The 26,088-nt window shown below is 39.6% G+C and overlaps 2 protein-coding genes across 11 annotated transcripts; both read left to right on the forward strand.

Annotated features, from left to right (window-relative positions):
* The first annotated feature begins 4,345 nt into the window (after nt 1–4,345).
* On the forward strand, nt 4,346–5,504 carry LOC131225570 (metalloendoproteinase 2-MMP-like). The gene has a single exon (XM_058221121.1). The coding sequence runs from the start codon at nt 4,400–4,402 to the stop codon at nt 5,345–5,347; it is 948 nt and encodes a 315-aa protein (XP_058077104.1). The 5' UTR covers nt 4,346–4,399; the 3' UTR covers nt 5,348–5,504.
* A 12,371-nt stretch (nt 5,505–17,875) lies between these two features.
* LOC131225826 (uncharacterized) lies at nt 17,876–24,394 on the forward strand. Of its 10 annotated transcripts, XR_009161577.1 has the most exons (7): nt 18,896–19,685; nt 20,246–20,361; nt 22,109–22,194; nt 22,308–22,478; nt 22,929–22,991; nt 23,513–23,585; nt 24,098–24,394. XR_009161577.1 is itself a non-coding variant. In XM_058221413.1 (4 exons), exons 2-4 carry the CDS (start codon nt 20,164–20,166, stop codon nt 24,176–24,178), a joined length of 450 nt encoding a protein of 149 aa, XP_058077396.1. In that variant the 5' UTR covers nt 17,876–18,041; nt 19,542–20,163; the 3' UTR covers nt 24,179–24,394. The 10 variants fall into 10 exon arrangements, 6 of the variants coding, with proteins under 6 accessions (XP_058077396.1, XP_058077397.1, XP_058077399.1 ...); XR_009161578.1 differs by having other exon boundaries at nt 18,927–20,361; nt 24,158–24,394; XR_009161579.1 differs by having other exon boundaries at nt 18,927–20,361; nt 24,208–24,394.
* Nucleotides 24,395–26,088: the final 1,694 nt, after the last annotated feature.

Consider the following 26,088-nt stretch of genomic DNA (forward strand, 5'->3'; position numbering starts at 1 on the left):
GCTCAACGCCTAAAATGATATAAGGAATGGAATGGACGGCTTGGATCAAAAACATACATCAAGGTGGTGCCTACATAGACCGCCCTCTCTAAGGCTTAATAACCAAGCTAATATTTTGTTTTCCCCAGTTAATGTCCAGACGCTAGACAGTTCTAGGCTTAACAAATGCATGTAAGGTGGGCCCTACTTAGGTGGGCCACCACATGGCTGGATGGTGTGGAACAACACATATAAAGTGGGCCCCACCTATAAATGGCTTGGATAAAATACATGCTTTATGGTGGGGTCCATTTAAGTGGGCCACACGGCCACCTCATCACACAAAAAAATAAATAAATAAAAAGAGAGGGAGAGAGAGAAAAAGATAGAGGGACACGCGTGATGGAGGGACCTCGGCACTATGGGCCCTCCGTTTCAAGTATCCAATTATACATCAAGTGAGTCCCATTGCATGTGGGCCCACCAAATCAAAGATCAACGGTGGAGATCCCTTCTCCACCAAGATGTAAGGTCTAGATGACCCCTTTTTAAACTATAAAGTAAACATCATGATGGGGTCCATAGAGAATAGCCCCATCATGGAATGATAATAAAATCAAGGTGGACCATCAGCCACATCTAGGGTTCCAAGTGAGATCCATCCATCAATCGGTAGGCCTCACTTGGCCCATCATTAAAACATGGAAAAATCTAACCTAATAAGCACCCACCATTCAATCTTCTCGGTCCGTTGGAACGCCGGTCTCCTTGTGCTTCACTTTGATGGAGGGTGATGAGAGTTGAATGGCTAGGATGAAGATTTTTGAGATGGAAAAGGTGTGCCACACAAAGTCATTTTTCTCTCTTGGAATGCATGGACGTGCATTTTTTTGTTAGCTTGGGAGTTGTGTTGAGAAATGAGAGAGAGAGAAAGGATTGTAAGGAGAGAGAGTGATGGATGTGAGTGATGGGTGAGGTGATGGTGTACTTGACATGTATGGGTGTGTAAGAGAGAGGGTGAGAAAGAGTTGACTTGGTGGTTGCTTGGGGATGGGATGAAAGGTGATGTGTACTTGACATGAAGTGATTGATTGATGGATTGATTGATTGATGGGACATATAGTAGAGATTCTTTTGGGATTGCAAACGCGCGGTGTTTCCTTCGAAATAAATGCCAGCCCACAACTCCCTGCCAGGGTATCGGATCGGTATGCGAGATGCGGCGTTGGAACCGCGGCGACGGTGCGGTTGCAATAGTACAAGTCTCGGGTTAAACCGACTCAGATTTACGGGATACGACTTAGGGTCACGCGCAAACGTCGATTATACGTCGCAGGTTGCTGGAATTCGACAGGAATGATCGCGGGAGTTGACGGAACAGTACAGATTAGGATACGGGTCTTACACATGTAATCATACATGAGGGAGGTTTATGCATTTTAACCCTTTTGAAACTCAAGTGGGCCACTTCTTTCCTCTTTTAAGCAGGGTTATGCATTTTAGTCCTTTCGAAACTTAAGTTGGCTGCTTATTTCCTCTTTTAAGGCCTCAGGCATTCTCCCGATCATTCTCTTGTTGTCTTTCAAAGCACATGAATGGAGTAGGTTTGTCACAAATACCTGTGTGAGCCCCACACAGCCCTGGGCACGTAGATACCTTTGTGCCAGGGTCACACCTAATCCACTCCCGTTTAGATGGGGCAGACTGACAAACTTTATAAAATAATAAAAGACAGACAAAGGTTTACATGGGCAGACTTAGACCAAGACTCACTTTACGACCACCCAGACCAAGACTCACTTACAACCACCCGTTGGAGACGGTTGCATGGGGCAGACTTTTTCTAGGAAGAGTCTGCCCAACACATTTACATGGGGCAACTAATGGTCGGTGATAGTACGGTACCATCAAAGAACTAGGGACGTGATTAGTTGCATACTTGCATCTATAGCACACGTGTGTGAAAATGTACCAGTCATTACTAAAGATGTCAAACTCATCGCCAAGGCCGTTAATGGTCGGGCCTGGTCAGCTCCTACATATGATACCCCTACCAAAACCAACTGGGTTCATGTCTTGCGGGGTGGAGGTCCTTTTTGGTCTTAATCTCATTCTTAAAGACCCAAACGCAGTTCCAGCAGGCCGTTCGGTACCAGGGGGTCTTTTGATCTAGAAATAAAGTTAGGGTTTGGAACAAGGAGTATTTACATGATTGCACCTACCCTGATGGACGGATTAGATTATATAGACTTGTCGCTTTGGCCCATGTATGTAAACGGGCTCTTATATTTACACGTAGCTTAAGAAACCCAGTTTCATTGCTAGAATTGTCAACATTTGTCAACATGAAACGTGTAATCAACTTAATTATTTAATGGGTCCAAAAGCGAGACCGACATCTGTTAAAATCACGGTCTGATCTATTGGGGTGCTGGCAGGTCGGTATCCATTGACAGCCCCACTAACCGAGTGAGCATGATGTGAACGGGGCTAGCAAGCTGGGCTCATGGGCTGTCCATCTCTGAGCCAAACACAACTCATGAACATCCAGGATATCACGTACTAGCACATTTTACACCGAGCGCATATATGCAAACGCCTTTCGCGGGAACTTTTTGCAACCAGAAGCTGGGTAGGGCCCACCGTGGTGCTTGTAAGAAATTCATCCAGTCCATCTGTTTTGCCAGATCATATTAAGAAATGAGCTAAAAAATGAGGCAGATCCAAAACTCAATCGAGCCACACACAAGAAACAGGGTGGATTCAACATCCATAGTTGAAACACTTGTGTGGCCACAGAAGTTGAGATTAGGCTAATATTTTTGTATTTTCAGTGCATCTCAGTAGGAATGGCCTTATGAACATCTGCTTATCACGGTAGACAAGGGAGGTTTCTATGGTAGGCATTTCCCTGAAAAATCGGATTGTGTATTGAGTATAGCTTTTCTATCTATGTTTACAACTTGGGGTTGATCCCAAAATTTAAGCATATCCAAAACTCAAGTAAACCATATCACAAGAAAGAATAATGATCTCCACCGTTGAAACCTCCCTAGGGTCCATGGTGATGCTTATTTGTCATCCAATTAGTTCATAAGATCACACAAACATAGGTGAAGGGAAAACATAAATATAAGCTTGATCCAAAACCTCCGTGGCCTCCAAAAAAATTTCAACAGTAGACATTCAATTCACACTGTTTCGTGTGGTGTGGTCCACTTGAGCTTTCGTTATTCTTTATTTTTTTATTAGAGCTCTAAAATTATCTGCTAAAATGGATGGGCAGAGCGGATAGAATACATAAATCACGGTGGACCCTGCAGAATTCAAGCAGACTGAGTTATTCAGCACGCAATCGGCTTCCTTAATTTCCCTACTCACTTTTTCTTGTGTGTGATGCGGCCCACTTGTATTTTTGGATCTGCCTCATTTCTGCCGTCATAAAATGATCTAGCAAAATGCATGAACCAGGTAGATTTCTCACAAACTTCACGGTGGCCTACCTTGCTTCTACGAGAAGTCACTGCGAAAGGCTTTTGCAGCCAATCCGTGGCCAACACGTACTGCATACTGACACGGCGACCATGTAGGTGAATACTGAACAGTGCTATGTGAGTCCACCGTGATGTATGTACGTATTTTATCAATGCCGTCCATCCATTTTTAGGACATTATTCTAGGGAATGAGCCCACAAATGAGGTAGATCCATATCTTAGGTGGACAACACCACAATAAAACAGTTGTGATTGAATTTCCACCGTTAAAAACTCCCCTAGGGTTCATGGAATGTTTATTCGCTGTCCATCCTGTTGATAAGGTCACAAGGACCTGGATGAAGGGAAACCAAATATCAGCTTGATCTAAAAGTAATATTGTGAGCGTCAATAATTTTTTAATGGTGGGCATTCAATTACCACTGTTCACTGTGGTGTGGTCCACCTGAGATTTGCATCAGCCTCAATTTTGAAATCATGCCCTAAAATGAGGGGGAAAAATGGATCGATCAGCATGGATAAAACACATACATCATGATAAGGCCCACCGAGCACCGTCCAGTAGTCAGTCACTACTTTCAGCATCAGTATGCAATCCCGTCCATTTAACATGCAAATGCGGCCCACCCAATGTGGCAAATCAGGCTAATTTTCACACCTTTGATTTGCGGCCACGTACGTAAGACCGCACATAAGTATCTAGAAACCCGAACTAGTATTCTTAGAAGTTAGAACCCTAAGCACGTCTGATCTGATATAAATTTCTAGTCTAGAAAAGAAGAGCCAGACCGAAGACTTTGGCCAAGACCGGTAATTGCGCAACGCGGTTTTCTTTGAGATAAATGCTCACTATAAATACAGTGGATTGCCATTCAACTCCTCAAACGGAACAGCTTTTGAGCGTCCAATTAGGAAAAGAATAGCAATGGCATCCAAACCATGCTCTACTCTTTTTACATCCCCTCTTATTCACCTTGTCATGCTTCTATTGCTCCCTCTTTCGATCCACTCCCATTCCACTCAACAACATCAGGAACCCTTCAAGTCCCTAGAGGGATGTCACAAGGGGCAGACTCTCAAAGGGCTCCATACAATCAAGCAATATCTTGGGAAGTTTGGTTACCTTCCTCACCATCACCGCAACAAAACCGGCAGTGGTGACGACGACATGTTCGATGATTCCCTGGAGTCAGCCATTAAGACTTACCAGCTCAACTACCATCTCAATGTTACTGGCATACTTGATGGGAAGACGCTGCAAGACATGGCTTTGCCACGGTGTGGTGTCCCAGACATTGTAGATGGAAATAGTTCCATGCGCTCTGGGAAGAAGCGTCATCTTGGCTCCATGCACCACACCGTGGCTCATTTCAGATTCTTTCCCAGCAACCCCAGGTGGCCTCCTTCCAAGAGACAACTCACCTATGGTTTCCTCCCTGGAGTCCAGGTAATTGGCGCACAGGACCTGAGGTCTATTTGCAGAAGTGCTTTCGATAGATGGGCGCGTGTGAGCCATTTCACGTTCCAGGAGACTCAAGATGTTAACACCGCAGATCTCAAGATCGGATTTTATAGGGGAAATCATGGTGACACGGCCCCATTTGATGGGAGTGGCGGAATACTTGCACATGCTTTTGCACCTACTGATGGAAGGTTCCATTTCGATGCGGATGAAAGGTGGGCCACTAACCCAGTTGCAGGTGCCTTCGATGTGGAATCCATTGCCGTGCATGAGATTGGGCATTTACTTGGACTTGGTCACTCTTCAGTGCGCGAAGCTATAATGTTTCCCACTATTTCTCCAGGGGTGAAGAAAGTGAATCTGCATGGGGATGATGTGCAGGGAATTCAAACCCTGTATAACATGCCTTGATGAAGTCTTCATAAGACGCATCTATGTCGTCAGGTGTTTACCTTCTGCTGATTGGTTAATTACTTTTGCTTTGTTGTAATTAAGTCCATGTATGTTGGATTATGTTCCAATAGGATTGTTTGGATCTATATTTATAAGTCTCATAGAGAATAATGGAGTTGGATTCTGTTATAAAATGATTGTTTGGATCTTTATTTATAAGTTTTATTCTCGGAAGGCCTACGTGAGCTTTGTCAAACTTTCACTTTATATTCTATATAGGGATTTTGACCCTTCGATATATGATCAAATTCCCTTCAAATTCCTTAAAGGGGTTCAACCTTTCAAATATTCCAAGGGTCACCTTCTGACAAGCTTTGGAAAAATTTTCGGACCAAAATGCCCTTGTCTTTGGATCAGTAGTTGTATGGTTTAGAGTACGGAAGAATTTTTATGTTATTTCAATCCCTGTGGAAACTTTCCAACTCGTGCGGCCCACATTGATATATGTGTATAATCCATGCCCATCCTTTTTGCCGTGTCACTTTAGGGCTAGGGCCCAAATATTAGCCTGATCAAGATCTCATGTGGGCCACATAATAGAAAATAATGGTGACAGTGGCACCCACTGTAGAAACTTTCCAAGCTCACTGTGATGTTTGGTATAAGTGAACTCTGCCCAAGTTAGGAATTTTTGGGCCCACGGCAAGTTGTCCGACAAGGTGGATAGAACGGATCACCCCATTGTAGGCCCTAGGCTATGGTACTAATGGCTATCTTATCATTTGGTAGTAAAGAAAGTGAACATGTAACAACCGCAACCCATATAACATGACAACTACGACCCATGACAACCACGACCCATATAACATGACAACCACGACCCTTGTCACATTACAACTACGACCCATATAACATAACAACCATGACTCATATAACGTGACAACCACGACCCTTGCCACATTACAACGACGACCTATATAACATGACAACCACGACGCATATAACATGACAACCATGACCTCAACCCTTACTACATTACAACCACAACCTTAATATGTAGTCTTTGATCCATTTTTAGTAGTGTAGGCAGTGAACAAGTAACAATCCATCCATTGGATTTAGAATTTAATTTAACTTCATGGGCCAAAAAAGAGTTATATCTAAAAAAATTATGGCCTCTCAAAGGTTTTTAATGGTAGCTTTTCAATTTATTTGGGTCGGGGTTGTTGTGGTTGTGATGTGTTAAGGGTCGGGGTTGTGATGTGTTAAGGGATAGATTGTTACTTGTTCACTACCTACACTACAAAAAATGGATCAAAGGCTACAGATTAAGGTCATGGTTATAATGAAGTAAGGGTCGAGGTTGTGGTTGTAGTGTGGCAAGGGTCGAGGTGGTCATGTTATATGGGTCATGGTTGTAATGGGGCAAGGGTCAAGGCTGTCATGTTATATGGGTCGTGGTTGTAATGTAGCAAGGGTCGTGGTCGTCATGCTATATGAGTCATGGTTGTCATAGGTTGCAGTTGTCATGTTATATGGGTCGTGGTTGTCATGTTATATGGGTCACGGTTGTTACATGTTCATTTACTTTACTACCAAATGAAAGGATAATCATTGATACCATAGCCTAAGGCCCACAATGGGGTGATCCATTCTATCCACCTTGTTGGGCGGCTCACCATGGGTGCAAAAATTCTAGACTTATGTAGTTTCCACTTTTAACAAACATCACAGGAAGCCTGGAAAGTTTCAACAGTGGGTGCCACTGTCCCCATTAATTTCTATTATGCGGCTCACACGAGCTCTGGATCAGGCAGATATTTGGGCCCTAGCCCTAAAATGACAAGGCAAAAAGGATGGGCAGCATGGATTATACACATACATCAATATGGCCCCCATGAGTTGGGCCTTGTTCATGTGGGGCCCACATTGATGTATGTGTATAATCCATGCCACCCATCCTTTTTACCGTGTCATTTTAGGGCTAGGGCCCAAATATCAGCCTGATCCAGAGCTGGTGTGGGCCACATTATAGAAAATAATGGGTACAGTGGCACCCACTGTTGAAACTTTTCAAGCTCACTATGATGTTTGTTGTAAGTGGACAATGCCTAAGTCAAGACTTTTTTGTGCCCAAGGCGAGCTAACCGACAAGGTGGATGGAACGGATCACCCCATTTTAGGCCTTAGGCTATGGTACTAATGGTTATCCTTTCATTTGGTAGCAAAGGAAGTGAACATGTAACAACTGCGGCCCATATAACATGACAAGCACGACCCATATAATATGACAAATACGACCCATGACAACTACAACCCATATAAGATTACAACCACAACCTATATAACATGACTACCATGACCTCGACCCTTACTCCGTTACAACCACAACATTAATCCGTAGCCTTTGATCCATTTTTGGTAGTGTAGGCAATGAACAAGTAACAATCTGTCCATTGGATTTAGAATTCAATTTAACTTCATGGGCCAAAAAAGAGTTATATCCTAAAAATTTATGGCCCCCAAAAGGTTTTCAATGGTAGCTTTTCAATTTATATGGGTCAGGATTATCGTGGTTGTCACGTGTTTAGGGTAGGGGTTGAGATGTGTAAGGGCTGAGGTTGTTATGTGTTAAGGGACGGATTGTTACTTGTTCACTGCTTACACTACCAAAAATGAATCAAATTCTATGAATTAAGGTCGTGGTTGTAATGGAGTAAGGGTTGAGGTCGTGGTTGACATGTTATATGGGTCGTGGTTGTCATATGGCAAGGGTCGAGGTTGTCATGTTATATGGGTCGTGGTTGTTATGAGTCGCAGTTATCATGTTATATAGGTTGTTGTTGTCTTGTTATATGGGTCGCAGTTGTTATATGTTCACTTCTTTTACTACCAAATGAAAGGATAACCATTGGTACCATAACCTAAGGCCCACAATGGGGTGATCCGTTCCATCCACCTTGTCGGTTAGCTTATCGTGGGCCCAAAAAGTCCTAACTTATGCATTGTCCACTATAACAAACATCACGGTGAGCTTGGAAAGTTTCAACAGTGGGTGTCATTGTCCCCATTATTTTCTATAATATGGCCCACACGAGCTCTGGATCAGGCTGGTATTTGGGCTCTAGCCCTAACATGACACGGTAAAAAGGATGGGCAGCATGGATTATACACATGCATCAATGTGGGCTCCACACGAGCAAGGCCCAATTCGTGGGGCCCACATTGATGTATGTCTATAATCCACGTTGCCCATCCTTTATGTTGTGTCATTTTAGTGCTAGGGCCCAAATATCAGCCTGATCAAGACCTCATGTAGGCCACATAATAGAAAATAATAGAGATAGTGGCACCCACTGTTGAAACTTTCCAAGCTCACTGTGAAGTTTATTATTAGTGGACACTGCCCAAGTCAGGACTTTTTGGGCCCACAGCAAGCTGTCCGACAAGGTGGATGGAATGGATCACTCCATTATGGGCCTTAGGCTATGGTATCAATGGTCATCCTTTCATTTGATAGTAAAGTAAGTGAACATGTAACAATCGCGACCAATATAACATGACAACCACAACCCATATAACATGACAACTACAACACATGACAATCATGACCCATATAACATGACAACCATGACCCATATAATATGACAACTATGACCCATGACAATCATGACCCATATAATATGACAACCACAACCCATATAATATGACAACCACGACCTTTGCCATATTACAACCACAACTCATATAACATGACAAGCACGACCCATATAACATGACAACGACAACCTCGACCCCTACTCCATTAGGTCGTAGTTGTCATGCTATATGGGTCGTGGTTGTCATGGGTCATAGTTGTCATGGGTCGTATATGTCATGTTATATGGGTCATGTTTGTCATGTTATATGGATCGCGGTTGTTACATGTTTGAAAAGGAAAGCTTAACCAGGCCTAGGGGGTGGGGAGCCCAAATAATTCTGTAAAGTGTAGAAATAGTAAATAAATCAGAGGTCTCAATTGCACTAATATTGAAACGTTGATTCAAACTGGTTCGTAGGACAACTTTCACCCAAAAAGTTTAGGCAAGACAACCTAAACTTGTAAGAAACAAAATTTCAAACTAAGCAAGAGTCAATAAAAGCTAAACTATTACAAGAATTCACCACCTTAACTTAAAGAGATTACAACTATAACACCCTGGTTCTCGGAACCCGAGTACACTACTCATTTTCCAAAAATTCAAGTATTACCCTTTAAAGATACTCAAATTCTACATACATTTTTTTTGTTCTTTTTCTTTATTAGAGTTAGTAATATAGTGGGATAGAAACAATTAAGTATAAGAGGGAGTCGAATTATACATAACCGAATATTTCAGACGGTTACCAAAAAAAAAAAAACTTATAAAAACCAATGTCTTAACTTATTACAAAACATGACAGTACAAATTAAAATGAACTGAAGTCAGGAAAGAGAGTCGCAAGGTCCTTTGGCTCCTCCTAATCCATATGAACACTAGTATGTGCATCATCTATCTCTCCTGCACACTGAATACGGTTCGATAGCGTCAATGGCTATCCTAGTGAGATATACCCCTCAAGATTTATCGTATCGTAAAGATAGTTAAGTATAGTTAACAAAGGCAGTGTATAACAAATATTACACAATGATTATCATGGAAATCAAATAAGGTTCATCAGATACGCATTCATTAAATAAATTTTGCAAAGATGATCTTGTTTAAATGCATGGATACATGTATATGCTCACAGACCTGGGGATGCACATCCAGCTGGTAAAAAGTCACCCATGGAGAACTAATCACTTGGAAAAGTACTCAAGGTATGCCCAAGGAGATCCAGCCGCTCGGAAAAGACTATGATATATATATATCGCCCAAGAAGGACTAGACACCCAGAAAAGTATATAAAGATATACTCAAAGAGAACTAACCACCCGGAAAAGACCATAATATATATATATATATATATATCACCCAAAGAGAGCTAGTCACCCGGAAAAGTACACAAAGGTACGCCCACGGAGAACTAACCATGTGGAAAAGACCATAATAATATATAAATCGTCCAAGGATATCTAGCCACCCAGAAAAGTACTCAAGGTACGCCCAAGGAAAACTAGTCACCCGGAAAAGACCGCATGCCATAAAAATATATGATTAGCCCAACCATTATTATTTTAATTTCAAACAATCAATTTAGGAAAGCTCAAAAGTCACTATGGGGGGTTTGTCACCCAGCATAAGCTGATAACTCAGGCTTAGTGTCCTATTCCACCTTCTCTAGCTCATGAGACTAATAAATAATATATTTTTGAAGTAACCTACTCAACTAGTGGTCGATCGTAGTCCAACAAGTGGAACTTACCATCACAAGGTTGTATAAAATAATCCATTAAAGCCACAAGGGCCAAATATTCCACCTAATGGTGTGATTAAAAAAAAGGGATTATTCTCTAAAGCCATATAGGCATAAATGATTCACAAGATGATAAGTCCACAATGTAAACTTATTTAATTCATAACACAGGAAGCCACTACTTCGAGGATTCCCCAAAAACACCATCAAGCAGCACAGGTGGTAGAACAAGCCACAAACAATGTCATTAGCAATTACATATAAAGTACACATCTTAAACCAGAATAAGGATACTAGAAATCCATAGCATGTTAAATTACTTGAATTTAAATCTAAACATGTTAAATTTAGAAAGGATTACTCAAATGGAATTAACATTCATCATTATTTTCACATTGCATTATATTAAGAAATCAACAATTAAATGAACTAAGCTAACTATCATGACATAAAAAAGCTTGAAGGGTAATCCTCGCCTTAGAGTGTGGACTCTCTTCAAATCAAATGAGGTTTAGAAGTTGCGAATGGCTCTTGAAATCAATTCCAATCCCTAATTCATGAATATCATCTGATTATCTTAGATTATCCCATAATTAGAATTAAAATTAAGTTGGAATTAAGACCTAACTCTATCTAAAACCTAAACTTGTATTAGATATTAATATAACATGAAAGTCTCCACATAGAAATGATTATAAGCCTACCACTCGAGTCGAAATGGAATGGATTCTACCCGACTCGGTTCGACTCGATACAGTGTAATGTGACTCAGAAATGAATATTTAGGAATTCTACTTGTTTCAATATGAGTTCAACACCGACTAGGGTCCCAGGTTGGCTGGACCCAAACATAATTTAAATTCCACTACGACTCATAGAGTCAACTTAGCAAGACATTAAATTAACTAGTAAATACTATGAAACTTGCATAAATGGAAACATAAAAGAGGCATTTACCTAATGCAATGCTGCTAACCCAACCAAACTCAACCCATAACTAATCTAGCTCAACCCTGAAATGAGTGGGTCGACTCATTGAGTTGACACAACCCTCAACTCTCTTCTCCTTCCTCACACCTCTTCATTTCTTCTTCTTCCTCATCTTTCTTTCCTTCTTCTCTTTTCTCTGGCCTTCTACAAGGTCTGAATTCAAGTCAGAATCGGACTTAGGCAGCCTGACTCGTTGTTGAGACGATGGGTCGACTCACTGAGTCAACTCAGCTTGACTCATTCTCCCTCTCTATTTCTTTTTCTTTTCTTTCTTCTCCTCTCCTTTTCCTCTCATCTTCTTCTCTTCTTACATTCTTCCTGTTCCTCTTTTCTCTTTTTCTTCTTCTTCCCCCCAAAGTCCAACAATGCCTGGGCCCTGACAGAGCTTGACTAGACGCACTGAGCCAGCAGACTCAGTCCGACTTGAGACTCAGCCGCTAGGCAAGTGCAGCACTTAACTGCTTCCCTTCCTCTCTCTGTTTTGTTCCTTTCATTCCTTTCTTTTCTCTAGAGGACATCCGGCACTGGGCTTGATTGAAACTTGGCCTCCTCCCTCTTTCTCTTTTTGCAACATCTGTTCAGTGCTGCTAAACCAGACTCGGCTCGGCTACCGACTTGCCTTAACGACTCGGTCCAAACTCAGCTCGATTCGAGCTGGTGCGGCCCAATCTTTTGTTCAGTGCTCTACGGTTGTTTATTCCCCGTGTGCGCATATCCCATAAGGTGGGGTCCACGATGATACTATGTACAATCCAGGCCGTCCATTTGCTTCCTCATGCCTAGATAGGACACCTGATTTGTGTTGAGGCAGATCCAACACTCAGGTGGACCATTTTGTTTTATTTTTTGTGATTTAACTGACGATTTCCATTGATCTGATGATCAGATCATTCCACGATTGAACGTCAATGGTCAAAATGGTCCCAAGGGTTCATTAGTTGGAAATCAATGGTTGGATTACTGATAAGATGGTCTAATATGAATTTAAAATTTTAAGTATTTTTGTTACAATATTCTTAATAACATTGTTATTATTATTATTATTAAATTTCTTATTACTATCTTTTTAATTATTGAATATTTATATTCAAATATGATGGTTCTATCATTAGGAGTTGTATTATAGGCTTTTTCAAAGTAATTTATCTATTTATTTATTTATTACACTTATTTCATTTTATTTCGTATTAATGGTTGGATGTGACGATACGAAGAATCTATGTTATTAACCTTCATTAGATAAGTGCCAACCTACCACTTAATTTCTATTTGATCATTTAGATCTTCTCTTATTCCTGGATAACGATCTGGTGACTTTAAAATTTGCTATTTGAGTGGTTCATAAGACATTGTAACTACTATGATGAAGATCTACGGTGGATCTCCCAAATTAACAATCAGATGGCATAATCTTTGGATGGAGATTACTCTTAATGGTCAATTTAGGCTATAATGAAGGTAAATGTTTGAATAGGCTAGGTTTGTATTTATACTAAGTTTGGTTACATGGTAACACCCGAGTACTAAAAAGTACGGGGTGTTACAACAACTATTCACCACATAAATATAAAAGGCATTCACCACAACACCAAGAATTATAGTGGTTAAGTGTGTTAACAAGTGTTCTCAAACAGCCACACCTACTCCACTCCCAATAATCACTATCCACATGATATTGGCTTTCACTATAAATAAGGTTTTCACAGGAACACCTTAAAACCTGATACAGTTGTGATTTTAGAGGGTTATCATAAAAATAAAATTTTAAAAAAAAAACCGTCACTAAGATTTTTTTGCTATCTCAGGAAAAACCAAATGAGATTTTTTGGCTATCTCAATAAAACCAAAATACAAAAAAATATATATATACTTATCTTAGTATCGATCCCTAGTAGGGGTGGTTAACAGTGAAGTGTGAATTGACAGTGCCTACTTATTTGAATTCCTTTAAGATCTTAAAAGAATAGTATTTACTCTCTTTATAAAATGAAATTAATAGAGTAAGAGATCAAGGAATTAAACAAAAAGCTATTAAAAATATTAATAAATATCGTGCAATAGCTTGAGGATAACAAGGACCTCTCTCTCTCTCTCTCTCTCTCTCTCTCTCTCTCTTGTAGAAGGATTTGATAGACTTGAATTGTATTTTTGGATTGAGAGAAGGCCTCAATTTATAGGCAAAGAAGTTGTTACTTCGACTCATCTAAGACAGTCTTCGACTCGTTTAAGAACTGGATTCTTTTTCCAACAAATTTTTAAATTTGAGCGCGATAAGATAAGACGGATCTTTGGCTAGTCAAAGGCCCTAATAGACTGGTCGAGGGCCCTATTCGACTGGTCGAGGACCCTATTCAACTGGTAGAGCAAGGTCTTCGACCAGTTGAGGGTATCAGAAATCCAAACTGATTCAGTTACTGGACTTTGAGTCGAGTAACCCTCGACTAGTCGAAGACCCACCTTCGACTGGTCAAGCAGTCTCCTTGACTGGTCAAAGGTGTAATAGAAAAATTCAGTTTTTTCTTCGATTTGAACTAGGAGTACTCGAGCTACAGCTTAAACTAGTCAAACCTTAACCAACTATAAGCATAAAAACCCATTAAAAGTAGATTTTGAAAGTACTTAAACCTAAAGTCTTTCTAGGGTTTATTATACCTGAAATGATTGAACTTTGAAGTATATTAGATGCTTTAACTTTATGGAGCTTGATCTTCTACTAGATTCTTCAACAGAATTTGACTTTCTTGATGGAGCTTGATCTTCTATTAGACCTTTATTAGAACTTCAACTTAATTTGAACTTTCCATCTTGATCTAAGTAAAACTTGAACTTTCCATCTTGATCTTGTACTTGACTTGAACTTTAATAGAGTTTGAACTTTCCATCTTGATCCACATTCGAAGGACACTTCACAAGCTATTTTTTCTAAACAAAATTTGACAAACAAGGTGTGTTTTACACATTATAGCACTTACAATTTCCCCCTTTGTCAATTTCGTGACAAAACACTTATTATTACAACAATTAAAATGAAGGCTTCTATTCTTGATCCCATACTGTAAAAGGTTTGTTGCAGCTTTAATGAACTAGCGGAAAAGTTTACTACTCCCCCTCAATTTGAGCTTCCCCTGTATTATGACATACATTCTTCCATTCTAAAGTATGCTCATATATCATTCATATCAATCATATAATCATGTATCATGCATTCTTCATTCTACAAGTAATAAACTAAACCTATCTCCCTTTTTGTCACAATTTGACAAGGGAAAGAATAGATTACTAGCAGAAAAATAAGACATTCAAACAACCTCCCTCTGGCCAAACCTACATTTGGACATTTTCGCATACAGTTGGTGGTCCCGCAGAAGGTCCAATACAGTGGCCAGATGCTCTAGGTGTTCCTGCTACGATTTGCTGTATACAAGTATATCATCGAAGAATTCCAATACAAATTTGCGCAGATAAGGACGAAAAATATCGTTCATGAGACTTTGGAATGTTGATGGTGCATTGGTGAGACCAAAGGGCATTACCCTGAATTCGTAATGCCCTTCATGTGTTCGAAAAGCCATTTTTGGAATGTTTGCTTCTACCACACGAATCTGATGGTACCCCGATCTCAGATCCAACTTGGAGAAATAATAAGATTCATGAAGTTCATCAATTAGCTCGTCCACAACTGAAATGGGGTATTTTTCTTTGACGGTCACCTGATTAAGGGCATGATAATCGACGCATAACCGCCAACTACAATCTGCCTTATGTACCAAGAGGACCGGTGAAGAGTATGGGCTTGTACTGGGTCGGATTAAACCAGTTACTAGCATTTCACGTATCATCCGCTCAATTTCATTTTTTTGATAATGTAGGTAGCGGTAAGGTCTAACACTTATCGGTCGAGCCCCATCAACCAACAAAATTTGATGGTCATGGGACCTAGGAGGTGGCAACCCCTGTGGTTCTTTAAAGACATCTTGATAAGTGTCAAGTAGAGACTTTAGTTCAGGTGATGAAAAGGTTGGGTGAGACAACCCTTCCATGCTTCAGAGATGTAACACCATTCCCCATCCCAACTTCTTGGCCTTTTTACTGAAGGTAATTCCATCCACCATTTGAAGTGCGGTTAGCTTCGAACCCTTAATAATATATTTTTGCCCATTAATGGTGAACCGCATCCACATGTGGGTGAAATCCCACAAAACGGGGCCAAGAGTTTGTAGCCAGTACACACCTAGAACCACATCACATCCTCCAAGGGGAAGTATATAGAAATCAGTGGAGGCGATGAAGTCCTGCAAACGCAACGATAATCCTGTGCACTTCCCTTGGCTTTTTAATTGGTCACCATTAGCAACCATTACTTCAAATGAATCTTTAGCTGAGGCCGGGACCTCGACCTTTTTAATGGCTTCAGGGTCCACAAAATTATGGGTGCTACCAGAATCAATAAGCACCGTGACCGGATTTTGATATAGGAAGCCACGAACACGCATGGTCTGAGAAGTCGGAGAACCGGCTATGGCTTGGAGAGAAATTTTAGGTGGATCACCAGTATCATGGCTGACTTCGATTTCTTCGTCAGCCTTGATATCAGTATCAAGTGTTGGCTCACATGACCCATCAATCAAAAAGAGTTTTTGGGTTTTGTAGCGATGTCTGGGGTGAAATTTTTCATCGCAATTGTAACATAACCCCCGATCTCGCCGTTCTTTTGCCTCAACAGGAGTAAGCCGTTAGATGGGTAACAATGGTACCTTGGCCTCCCTTTCATTGGCAATTGTGGAAACTAAGGGCTTACTAGAATCAGGGCGGCCCAAACAACGTCTCGTAGCCACCTTTTCTTCCTGGAGTCAGGCCAAGGCTATGGCTTGTGTCAAGGTAACTGGTCGAAACATTTGGACATCCAAGCGGATGTCATCTCGTAGGCCGCATACAAAACAGCTTATGAGAAATGATTCGGTCAGCCCATCAGTCCGATTGGCCAACTTTTCGAATTCTTTTTGGTATTCTCGCAATGAAGAAGTTTGACGAAGCTTGGTAAGAGCTCCAGCATGATCTTCATACCTGGTTGGTCCGAAACGCTCGTTCAAGGCTAACAAGAACTCCCGCCATGACATGTAGACTTGCGATTTTTCATACCATTGGTACCATTGCAAGGCATCCTCCTGCAAATGGAATGAGGCAATGGTTAATCGCTCGTCCGCTGGTGTGTGGTGATAGGTGAAGAACTGTTCTGCTCTGTAGATCCATCCGGATGGGTCACCTCCGTCGAAGGTAGGAAAATTAAGCTTCACGGTTCTGGATTGAATGGAACCTATGGGTCCTAAGAGCGAGGATCCACTGGTGTCACCAGGTCCGCCAGTTGCTGGATCTTTCCCTTTCTTTAGAGTATTGGAAATTTTTTCGTAATGGCTGTCGAGAATAGATAGTCGTTGCATGATCTCAGAGAGTGTTTGTTGTAAGTTAGCATTGTCAGCTTGGGAATTTCTTGAATCAGCCATGGAACTTGGCTCTGATACCAAATTGATAGGAATCCGCCTCCTCAGACGCCTTATGTTTGCAAACGAACAACGAGCGAGAATGAAATGTGGTCCACTTCGAGGGGAACCGGCCCTCCAATCTTCTGAGAATAGAAGAGACTGATTGAAAAGTTGTTGTTCTTATTCACATCTAGGCATAGCCTTAAATAAAAAAGAAAATAACAAAATACAAAAGAAAATAACAACCACTTAGAACACGTGGAGTCTACCCTTGGACACGTGGACTCTAACCCAAAGCAAAGCCCTTAAAACTAGCAAATGGTTATTGACTAAAACAACCCAAACAACCCAACGTACTGATTTGACTGAGTCATACCTGGCACGTAACATTTGGTTTCTAAGGCCTGATTGATTTTGGGGTCTTTGGAATGGGCTATTTTTGGTATCTGAAATCAATGTGTTTCAATCCATCCGGATGCATCAGCAGATCACCTTATGAGATTTCACTCCCAAGTATAATCGCTTGCATAGTCGCATGAGTTGGACGGTGAGATTGCTAGAACACGTGGAAATGTGCGAGACATATACGGGATCCTAACCATTCAGCAGTCATTTCCCACTGTGAACAATCCAAGGCCCAAAACAATAGCCTAATCCACTCGTGATCGTCCATTTTCTTACACAAGTGTGGCTTGTTTGATGAATGGGCTTGTTTATTTTTGGGCAATGGCATGTCAATGGTGGGGACCACTTGAGGAATGGCCCACATCTCAAATGCATGTGCCATGAACATGGTAACACATTACTGGTTAATAGGGAGTATATCTCAGACAACCTGACTATAATCCTGACAGTCCATTCAGGTAACATTGGAATAGACTTTCATCCTACATCCATACAGTAAATGGAACATTTTGGTAAATTGAAGAGTTAAAACACATTACAGAAATATCATATGTTCCCAGAAATTTTCGGGTAAAAACCACTAAAATAAATCATTTCATTTCTTCCTATATTTTAAACTAAAATTTATTAATTTATAATCGATAATTTTTAAATATTTTATTTTAAGGGAGATCTTTTCAATAACACTGCAAGAAAAATGTGAAATATTGAAAATAACTAAAGAAATTCATGGCTGAGAAATTGCCAAGAACTAGATTTGTCACTGTGATGAAGCTATATGGACAGCCTTGTTTGATTTCTATTTTACATGTCGTCTCGTCACACGACTTTGTGTTGATTTTGCTGAGATCATTGGACGATAAGTGGAGTAAAATTTATGAACAGAACTGGTGACACAATCTTGAATGAGCATATGGAAACCCGCTACTGGCTGATCAATTTTTTTAAAAAAAAAAGTTAATTAGAATAAAAATATAACATGCTTGTTACTGTTTTACAAGATCATTTTACCTAGGAAATGATGCGATAAAATATCCATAGACCATTTCCCATAAATCATACTGATCAGATGATCCTCACTATCTGGTTTCAATCATTGAATATGGGCTGCAGACCATTATCTCTTTCAAACAATTAAGCCCACGATCTGGATGGAATGGCCCAGTTTCTGTTATTTCTTGAGTAAATGATTTATTATTATTTGATTAGCTTTTTTATTGGATTTCTTCATTCATTGATTTGAATATATTTTCTCATAATTGATGAAACTAGAGGAAAATTCACTTGTAATTTTGTTTAAATCTTGAAACATTTTAGACTTCAAACTCGATATTCAACAGTGATGATGATGATAATCTGGGGGGCACAGGTGAATGGGCTTACAGAATGGATGGTCTTACCAACTAAACGAGTGCCATGGGTACATTGGAGATGTTCTCATGTCCCACTTACAGGTGATTTGTGATGCATCTCCACATCAACCTTAGATCTGATTCTCATAAAGTGGAGTTAGGTTCCACTTCTGGGGAGTTCAATCTACGGTCTCTCTGTTTTGAATCTATGGTTTTTACTTGATTCTGATTTTATTTTTTTCTTTTTGTTTTCTTTCCCATTTCTAACACCTTCAAATTTGGACTACTCACCATTTACTTTTGACCATCTACTTGATAGCCATCAATCGGATAGTAAGGATTGCTTGATCAGTGTGATTTTTAAGATGCTCCACCCATAATGAGTTATGAGACCCACAATTTTGATGATCTATATAGCTGCACATCAGATGTTTTTGGGTTAGATTCGGGCAGTTTTGGATATTCTATTTATGTGATTTTAGTGTTGCAGCAGGTAATTAGATTTGGGCAGTTTTGGATATTCTATTTATGTGATTTTAGTGTTGCAGCAGGTAATTAGATTTGGACAGTTTTGGATATTCTATTTATGTGATTTTAGTGTTGCAGCAGGTAATTAGATTGTTTTGGGGGTATCATCAGTGTGCCTTTGTTATTGACCCAGAAGATATTGACAATGGCTTCAATGGACTGGTTTTGCATCTTTCAACGGACAATGTCCTGGCTTATTGTCTATTCAAGCTTCTAAATGAGGTGGGTGAGATTATGTTATCCATTACCAAAACATCCGTTGGACGATCCATGCATTTTCTTTTGTGACAAAAGATTATGTAGACAGTGGGGTGTGTACTAACAGGCTAACCCAAAACATCTTCCTTCTTCCTTCTTCTTCATTCATTTTTTTGTTTTTTTGCTTTCTTTTTTGGTTTTGTGCTGTGTGCGTGCGCGTGCACGTGCACACGTGTCAAGATGTACATTAGCCAATATGTGCACAATGCATACTGGTTTCGACTGATACTTTACACCTTGCTGACATATGAGATTGAGGGGATGGAATCATTAATTGAAGTGAAGTAAGCCAAAGATCTTAAATCAACAATGTAGTGAATGCATCCACCAGAGTTGCATAGTTAACAGAAGCTTTGTGTTATCTATTATTTTTATACGTAATTGAGCTCAAGTGTGGTATGGGTATGGGTTAGGAAATGCTTTGTTGACTGAGATTGAATGCATGATAACTAAGATCTTAGCATGCCTAACCAGATACTCATTCTGGTTTTGTTTTCTTTACATGCTTCTTTCTTGTGTTGCAGGCACGATTGTTCCAATGCTTGAAGCTGTGATAGCTGCTGTCCATGTTGAGAAGCTTGCTGTACAATTCCATGACACATATGGACAGTCTCTTTCAAATATTCTCATTTCCATCCAAGTAAGCAAAACTTGAATAAATTTGTTGTACTAATGCAAATTGGTCAATTTGTGAAGATACTTTCTTATTTGATATGTGGTGCAATGTTGAATGATTGAGAAAAAATGGGAGTTAGGAAGAGGACTGCTGGGATTTTTTAAAGTTCAGGTACAGTTAGGATTATCCAAAAGCTTTGGCACTTGTTTATGGATGCTTGGCCATTGAACTCTTGATTCTTGTAGTATTCTTTTAAACACCATGATAGCTCTCTTATTAGAAAACTGATCACCTACAACTGGAAGTATGGTATGACGATTCTTTCGTATTCCAAATTTTTTATTTCTACTTTTTTCACTTGAAAATCTTTTATATTTTCAAGAGAAATTGTTTATAAGATTGGATTTTAAGCTAACCTATAGCCAGTTGTCAGTGCAGTCTTTTTATTTTGCCAAAAAAAAAAAAAAAAAGAAAGAAAGAAAGAAAGAAAGAAAGAAAGAAAGAGTACTTATTCACTTGTGCATATTCTTTGGTAGTTATGGAACGATGGCTTTGTACCTTAGCTTGTGGCTGCATTTGCCAAGGATTTCCAATCCATGCATCAGGTAGGCCCCACCATATGGATGACATGAACCCTGACCTTAGATGGATGACAGCCATAACATAAAAGTTCTCAGATGGGAATTTTCTAACCATTTGATTATTTGACTCCTTTCCTTAGGAGTTTGGACATGGATGATGTCCTTAACTTTTGAATCAAAGAATTGCCCCTGTGGATTGCATGTGATTTGATATTTGTTGGGCTTTTCTTGATAAACAACCCAGATATCCCATGTGTGCCATGTTGGCATATGTGGGACACCAACATTTGGCGGTTGTAGATGCACATCTATAGGTAGCATTTTCCCAAGCAATTCTAACATGAGAAAACATAAAATCTTGAAGAGATGTTGTGGTTCTATTGGTCATTGGTTGACCCTGGTTATGTAGCCAACCTCATGAAAAGAGAGCATATATAGCTTTGGTTTGGTTGTTATTGCAAAGATATATCACACTCATCTCTCCCAAGAGAGTAGACAAGGGAGTACCAACTAGACCCCTTGTAGTGTTGGGGCTTGAAATTCAGGGCAGGGATTCTCCCATATCAGTCATAAATGGCCATGGGCTAGGTTTGGGTTTCAACAGCAATGCTGTTGAACCTTAGACTTGTCCGGCATACTTAATAATCAAGTCTTATTTCAAGCTCATGCATAGTCTTTGGGACCAACCCACATAAAGAGTGAAGCGGTACAGTTGAGGAAACTGCTCTGTTCTTATCTGCCCACACATTGTCAACTATCTTCTTCTTGGGGCAATTATATCAAGGGGTTTTCTTTGGCCGTTCATCAGTAAACATTCTGGTGATTGGAACCTGGATAACCTTGTTATAGCAATGACTTCAAAGGTCTCTACGGATACAAGCAATAGTAAAATCACTTTTTTGGTAGTGAATGTATAAATTCCACCAATGAAGTTTGCTAAAGAAACATATTGATGTATAAATTCTTATTATTTTTTCCTTTCCTTTCCTTTCTTGTTTTTTTTTTTTTTTTAAAAAATGATCTAGATGAACTCATTTTGGATATACTAGTCAATCTCTAGTTTTGAACCTCTGATTTGTGACCTTTGATTTGTGGACAAACCGTAAGATATTTTTCATTTCTCAATGTTGTATATCATCTATCACACCCTACCAGAGTATCGAACTGAATTGACTGAGGGTAAACTACAGAAATGCATGGAGAGCAAAATTGTGACTATAATATTTATATATCAACATCAAGCTTAGAAGTTCCTGCACCTTTTCTCTTTCATAAGGTCATCTACAAAACTGCTGAAGAGATTAATGTCCTTTTTTCTGTACTGATGCTTCACTGTTGCCTATCCATGCACGAGGTTGTTGATAATTATACATTTGGTCATACTTGAAGGTAAAGTCTGCTACTGAACTTGCTTCAAGAGGCCTTCTAGTGGATGAAGTTGAAGCAATGGCTGTTGTAGGCCTTCTACAGTTTGTTGATATCTTGCAATCTAGCATGAAATCAGCACTCAAGGAAGACCTTTACTGGTGTGCTGCAACCCTTTCCTTTTTCAACAAACAGGTGATGAGTTCTCAAATAGAACAAACACATGCACACACATACCAATAATAAAACAATACATGCATAAAGAATGCAATTTAAGCAGGACAATAAATAACTAGCACTGCCACTGTATAATGAAAATGTTTGAAATGTGCATTTAGCTTGATGGATGTTTGAAATGTTTGTTTCTGATTTATTGATTATCGCATGATGAGCCTTAGTGATTGAGACTGCTCTTGGGTAGGCCTATAGTGTATGATCATTGCTTGGAAAAGGTCCATCATTGCATAATCCTATCCATATGATTTGTTATCTCTTGTGTCTTCAGGAAGTTCCTCAGATGTCGCACCATGTAAATCAAATACACAATCCCACTTTCAGAAAAGAAAACAAAAGGGAAATTTGTGTTTTAGTTTTTGTATTGTTTCTAATTTTGTGTTGTGCTAGTCCATGAATACTAAGATGAAGAAAAAGAATGCTGTAGCTCAGTGAAAGCGCACTAGACCAACCGAAAGCACTCATCTTGAAGAGGTGGTTTGATTTTGTTCTCTCAAATAGCTTGTGTTTTCCCTCAATTATATTTGTGAAAAAATTGGTTTCTAGGTTTGTTTACGCTGCGTTTGGATGCATCAAATTTCATTATATTTTCCACCGGATTAGATTTATTAATCAACAAAACAGCAAGCCTGCAACTGATGCCTACACCCATGGGCTTAGTTATTTCCTGAAATCAGCCCACAGCTAGCCCATTTAGTAGTAAAGCCTTCAATTGAATGCCCAATCATGCCCATTAAAGTAAAAAATGGGCCTGTTTCATTGATTGGGCTGGACCTTAATATAAAATTTCTGCAAAACTTGTGCCTAGGCCCAATCCCTTCATCAGTTCGGCCTCAAATCCAGCCTCAACCTGCAGGCTTCTATTACAGGCCAGAGCCCATCCCATATCATGCTGGGACCCTAAACCCAACAGACCAACCGTCCTATTGCTAGCCTTAAAGACAAGATAGACTTTGTTTCTGAATGTAATGGGTTTGTATTGATGGCCTCTGTAGGATCGTCGATAAGCATATGAAGGCATTGGCACCAAGGCATTTGGAGACCAAGTTCATCAAGATGGATGCTGAGGTTTGTTCAAATATTCCTGTTCCTGTTTCACTTGAGTCAATTGATCATGCTTTGTAATGTCTGGTCAAAAGAAATGGTTTATTGTTTGGCAGTTTGACCCATCATTGGTATAGTTGGGGTAGCCTTTTTCTAAAATTTACCCTAGTTTCCAGTTTTGGACTAGTGGTGCCCATGGTCAAGTGATCATGGAGCCACCATGAATGCACTGTCTCTCCTCAGAGGAAAATGCTATTCTTTTGAGTTGTGGCCTAAAAAATAGCTAGTTAGAAGAGAGATACAACAATAACCTACATTCAATTGATGGAAGGTTAGTTTTCAGTGGTATAAACCGAATTTCATGATGTTTGGTGCAACCAACTACACCCTAAGTTTACATATGTACACATGAGTTGTAGTTCTTATGTGATTTGAAGATGATTTTCTGAAGATTGTCTTCTTTTATTGTTTTAGTATTGCATCATCATCATTGTCATTGCCTCATGTCATTGTCATTGTTATCATCTACTTCTCAGCTATTTGGAGTTAGCTTCAACTTTATCATCATCGTCATCATCAGCATCGCCTTGTTTCAGCTATTTGGATCAGCATTATAAATCTTACTCAGCCAGAAAAATCGAAACAGGGGAGCTTTACAATTGGATGTTGCAGGGCTAGGCTGCATTAGAAGAAAAGGCTGATCCAATTGGCCTGAAGCATTTCTGTAAGGGCTGGGAAGTGGATGATGCCCTCAGATTCCAATGATCTCTCCTACCTTGCAGAAGCATCATAATCCATGGTTGAACTTCCACTGTGTAAGACCTTTTGAATTTAGTTTTCCTTTAAAAAAAAAAAAATTTATTTTCTTGGTGATTTTTATTTTCTCAGTTCTCATTTATTGGATATGTTCATTTGAATCCTTTTCTTATGTATATAAGTGTATATGTTCCATGTTTATGGTGGAGATTGCTGGAGACTAACAAGCCTTGATCTCTAAGGAGACTCGTGGGGCTTCCAACCTTTTCTCGACAAACCTTCTTTTACTACTGTAAAATTCATGCACTTGGTTAGAGCTGAAGACCTTAACCTTTTCTTCTTTTTTTTTTTTTGTGATCGACAATTGCATCATATTGCATTTGCACCATCAGGTTTGTTCATTCAGAACTTGCACCATGCTGATCAGCTACTGGAATGATCTCTTTTTGATTATTTTTACCATTGTCAAATTTCCAAGTTTTAAGTCCTTGACTTAATTTCATATGATCAGATGTTGGTAGTGGGAGGAATGCTAATACTGGAAAGGATCATGGGGTCAATCAAAGCACCGACAGAGGCCTTACATCCACCTCTTCACCAGTTTTGCAGGACAGAGAAAATAAGGCAACCATTCCAACCATGAGGTAAACTTCATTTATAGATTTTTCTGATCATGGGACCGCCAGCCTTTGAGGATTTTCAGCCTTTGAATTTGAGGACTTTTAGGGAAAATTACAACAGATCAACCTATGCTCCTCTCACTATCTTTTTTTTACCCTAAAGGAGATGCTCAAGTCCAAGGTCTGGAATTGTCCAATCAGGGCTCACCTGATTATCAATTCAGCGCAAATAATGAGTTGTTAAAGTGCTATGCAAAAAGAAAAACAAATCCTCTGTGTAATATAGTTTCTGTTTGAACTAGTGAATATCTGATTGTTGTGTCATTTAATGTTTATTAAGCCACTGAAATTCAATTGTTGAATTGTTGTCATATTGCTTTGTGTTTGTTGATGTAAGGCGCTAATTTCCAGCATCTTTATGGTGTGTGCACATTTGGGTGATCTATCCAATTGAATTGAATACTAATCTAATAAAGATGGAATGATCCAATTGCAATTAATTTCTTTTATGATACTGAGGAATCGGAGGAACACCACTTGCAACTTTTTACAAACTAGACTGTTTAAATGGAACATTCACAATTCATCTCACATGCGCATCCAAACATGGCCAAGTAGGTCCACCTGTGGAACCCACTTCATCTTAGACTGTAGGACCCCCAAGTAACCCATGTATGTATGGTCCAATTCATCTGTGAGATCCAGAGAACCTATTGAGAGTTGTAAAGGACTTTTTGTATCATTCATATGCATGATTTTGGCCTCTACACCCAAACAGTAAGGCTGTATTTATAGAGATCCATACATAAATATTTTGACTCTATGCATACACTTGTGCCACTACTTTATTCATGAAAGTCTGGGAAAACCTTAAAAGAGTCTAAAATCCTGTTTTAATTCCCCAAGTTTTCCACTCCCCACCTAGAAGTTGGGGCAAGATTTATGACCAAAAGGAATTCATGGGAAATTTAAAAACCAACCAAGAGCTGATTTTTTTTGTTTTTTTTTTTCAAGAAACCAAGGAATTACTAAGCTGAGAAATGTAAAACTCAGCAACCAAAAATTTTCCTCACTTAATGAATGTATTTTATTCGAGCCCACCATTCATCTTTTCAACTCATTTTCAAGCTTGAATCTGAAAATGAGGCAGA

This window comes from Magnolia sinica, chromosome 14 (genome assembly GCF_029962835.1).
Source record: "Magnolia sinica isolate HGM2019 chromosome 14, MsV1, whole genome shotgun sequence".
Classification (NCBI taxonomy): Eukaryota; Viridiplantae; Streptophyta; class Magnoliopsida; order Magnoliales; family Magnoliaceae; genus Magnolia; species Magnolia sinica.